We start from the raw sequence: 3,677 nt of genomic DNA, 5'->3' as shown, positions 1-3,677 counted from the left end.
TTTAACTGCCGACCTTGTGGTTCATAGTGCAGTGCTGATCCTACAGTGCCACATCCTTTTCTTCCCATAGATGTAGTCAGTTCAATTTCTGTGTATTCCATCTGGTTTTTGTTGTTAAGTGCCATTGAGTTGGTCCCAACTCATAGCTGTCCTTTTTAGGGCTTCCAAGGAGCAACTGGTGAGTTTGAACCACTGACCTTGTGGCTCAAGCCACCCTTGTAGTCCAGTGTTTATCCTATAGCACCACACCAGGACTCCATCTGCTTAGGTCCATGTATGTAATCACCTTTTCTGTTGTTTAAAAAAGGTATTTGCGATGAATAAGTCATCGGTCTTACAAAATTCTGTCATGTGGTTTCCAGCATCATTTCAAGTTATTATGAAGCACAGGACATAGATTTCTTCCTAAGACATGGTTATTATCTCTAGGCATCCTCTGTTCCTCATATCGTCTTGTATTCTGAGTTGAAAGGATTGAAATCCCTGCTTACTCCATCTGTAAACAATCTCTGTTAAACAATTGTTTTTTTAGCCATTTGTGTGTGTGTGTATGAACACATCTGAATATTGTGGTAACAAACATTTCTAATAAGTTAGTGTAAGAGTCCTTTTCTTTTCTGTAAGCAAACACATTAAAATACTGTATCTTTTCAGGTGGACTGAACTGTGCCCAATGATTGAGGTCAGGAAGAACCATGGACTGGTATTTGTAAAGGACAAGATATTTGCTGTGGGAGGTCAGAATGGTTTAGGTATGAAATGGTCATTCCTGTTCAACTTTCCCAATGAATCTGCTTTTGACTTTCTTACCTCCAATTATTGAAGAATTTCTTAAAAATCTAGAGACAAGCATTTATCACATACATTAATAGAACTATTTTTATGCTCTCTGAAAACTACCATGGTTTATAAAACATTGCTGGATGTTTAACAGCCCGTGAAATGTCGTTTCTGGCCACCAGGCAATGTGACAATCTCAGATACTCCCTGGGGAGTGATATCACAAGAGCTTAAGGATCATTGAGTGATTCAGCAATTGAATTTATTCCATTAAATATTTTTAAATGTAGGTTTTAGGGCTTGCATCTAGGCATCTAAATTATCACCATATCTATTTTTTAAATGAATAAATTTGTCCTCTTTATTGTCCTTAGTAATAGTATGCCAAAAAAATCTTAGGTAATCTTATATAATGGAGATTCAAGAATAAATCTAGAGCTAGTCCACAAGCTTCATTGTACCCTAGTACCTTTAAGCATTACTTAAGTATAACAAAGAAACAATTTCTTTCCCTTTTTCCTCTCTCTATACTATCCCTCGCCAAAGTCAACTCTTAAAACCTTTTTAAATGTCCTTTTATACTGGACTCCTGGTGTAGTGCTGTAAGATCAGCACTGGACTATGAATGATAAGGCCAGCAGTTCAGGCCCACCAGCTGCTCCTTGGAAACCCTATACAAAATCAGAGTTGACTCAGCCATACTTAATAACAACAACATACATTGCTATTTCCTATAAATGATTGAAAGATACATGATAGAAGGAATTAAAGATTAGATTAATTATAATAGAAGTTCATCTTGCAGGGAACATCCACTGATTGATTTACTTTCTAATTATCCAGAATAGAAGGGAAAAAACCTTTTTTTCATCTTATAGACTAAATATTAATATTTATGATTCCAATACAAAAAATTAAATTCATTTTGAATAGTAAAATGTTAATGGTGGGATTTAGATAAATGGGCAATATGGACATGTATTATAAAGTCCTATAACTTTGTGATTGAAATTTTTCAAATATGCTGGGAAAGTATAATTTCTTTAAGAGATCTTCATAAAATCATCCTTGTGTTATTCTTTTGAAGGTGGTCTGGACAATGTGGAGTATTACGATATTAAATTAAATGAGTGGAAGATGGTCTCACCTATGCCCTGGAAGGGTGTGACTGTGAAGTGCGCAGCAGTGGGCTCCACAGTGTACGTCCTGGCTGGATTCCAAGGTGTGGGGCGCTTAGGACACATCCTGGAGTACAACACTGAAACAGACAAATGGGTCGCCAACTCCAAAGTCCGTGCTTTTCCAGTGACAAGCTGTTTAATTTGTGTTGTTGATACTTGTGGAGCAAATGAAGAGACCCTTGAAGCATGACAAATGAGTGGACTACAAGACTCATCAGACTCAAACATGTGGCCATGAGTGCTTTGTTTCAAGACTTACAAAGTTTTAGTTTAGAGTTTTGGTTGTTTTTTTAAGGAAGTTTTCAAAGTAAAATGTTTGTTTTATATGGATTTCCTTACTTGAATAGATGACACTATTTTAGCTGGCCACATGGCCAGAAGCATAATTAGCAAGATAACTTGAAAACTTATCAGCATTTGGTGAAAATATGAATTCTTGAATGAGTTTTGCATTTGTAACTCTGATGATGGCAGGACAGGGGATTGGCTCAGGATTGCAGCAGCCTCATCGTAGCTCTCGGTTCTATTTCAGTACATTATAGAAGTACTCTGTAGTTTGGTCTGTAGTTTCTGCTCCATCGAGAAATAAGGAGTATAAATTGCAACTCAAGACATGCCATTGGGTGGAGCAGTGTCGTTTCACAGAATTTTGCTAGTCTTCAGATGCTTCATTTAGTAACACATATAGTCCATCTGAAAAGTAGCCCCAGTGTGTCCTGGCACACAGTCTCACTCACAGTACTTCATAAACAGGTTTTTGGAATACCCAACTTCTCATGAAATATATTCATGATAATACATTAAGAAATAGGTTATATATAGGACATAATGTCCAGCTGAGTACCCATTAATAATTTATTTAACCCATCAGTAATTTATTTACCTAATGTTTAAAATCGAATTTTGTCTCTTCAGTCCTTACTGTTAAATAAAATCAAATCCTAATAAAAATTATTAACTAGCAAAAGATAAAAGCAATTTATAATAAATTTCTAGATCACTAGGATAACACTGATGGTTGTACAAAATATCAGTGTTGACTTTGAACTTCTGAAGATTTAAAAGATATACAGGATTGTTTTTTCTCTTAACACTATACATCAACCATATGTATTCAAACCAGTGATCTCTAAGTTTTGTAAAACTTGCCATTTTAAATAGACATCAATTTCATATTGGTCAATAAGTCCTTTACAAGCCCAACAATTACATTTCTTTCCTCAAACTTGTTTTGCCCTTAACACTATGTATAGAGTGAGCCACGTGTAAAGTTATCATCACTGTTTATATCTGATAATATTAAATATTTTTTAACTTAAAATAGACTGGTCAACTTTATTCATTCCTTGTTTTAAATATGTTAGGTAATGATTGTTTTTAAAATTTGTGAAACAGTGTTTCTATATAACTTTGCTGGGTGTCCTTTACATGGGTATATACAATATGATCTCTAAGAACTTTTTAAATAAAAAAGGAATTAGAAAAAGTCTCATGATGGATATATTTATGTAGGTTTTTTAAATTAATGTAACAAGTTTAATTGAAACAACAAATCTGTGTGATACAATTCAAATACCATGTATTTCACTCATTTAAAATGTACCATTCAATATTTTTTAGTATGTTAACAGAGTTGTACATTCTCACAATCAATTTTAGAATATTTCCATTATTTCAAAGAGAAACCCATTCACCCCACATATCCCTCGAAACTCT

The 3,677-nt window shown here is 34.4% G+C and overlaps 1 protein-coding gene across 2 annotated transcripts in view; it reads left to right on the top strand.

Moving 5' to 3' along the window:
* Positions 1 to 2,327, top strand: part of KLHL7 (kelch-like family member 7) — a 72,338-nt gene extending 70,011 nt beyond the window's left edge. Inside the window, exons 10-11 of one of the 2 annotated variants that reach the window (XM_006832218.1) lie at positions 655 to 752; positions 1,868 to 2,327. In XM_006832218.1, the coding sequence (XP_006832281.1) occupies positions 655 to 752; positions 1,868 to 2,151 (382 nt within the window). In that variant the 3' untranslated portion in view covers positions 2,152 to 2,327. The remainder of the gene's footprint in view (positions 1 to 654; positions 753 to 1,867) is intronic. The other variant, XM_006832219.1, reaches the window with a different exon arrangement.
* Positions 2,328 to 3,677: the final 1,350 nt, after the last annotated feature.

Source organism: Chrysochloris asiatica, unplaced genomic scaffold (genome assembly GCF_000296735.1).
Source record: "Chrysochloris asiatica unplaced genomic scaffold, ChrAsi1.0 scaffold00006, whole genome shotgun sequence".
Classification (NCBI taxonomy): Eukaryota; Metazoa; Chordata; class Mammalia; order Afrosoricida; family Chrysochloridae; genus Chrysochloris; species Chrysochloris asiatica.
The sequence above is the reverse complement of the archived record's forward strand: the minus strand, read 5'-3'. Positions and strand labels throughout refer to the sequence as shown.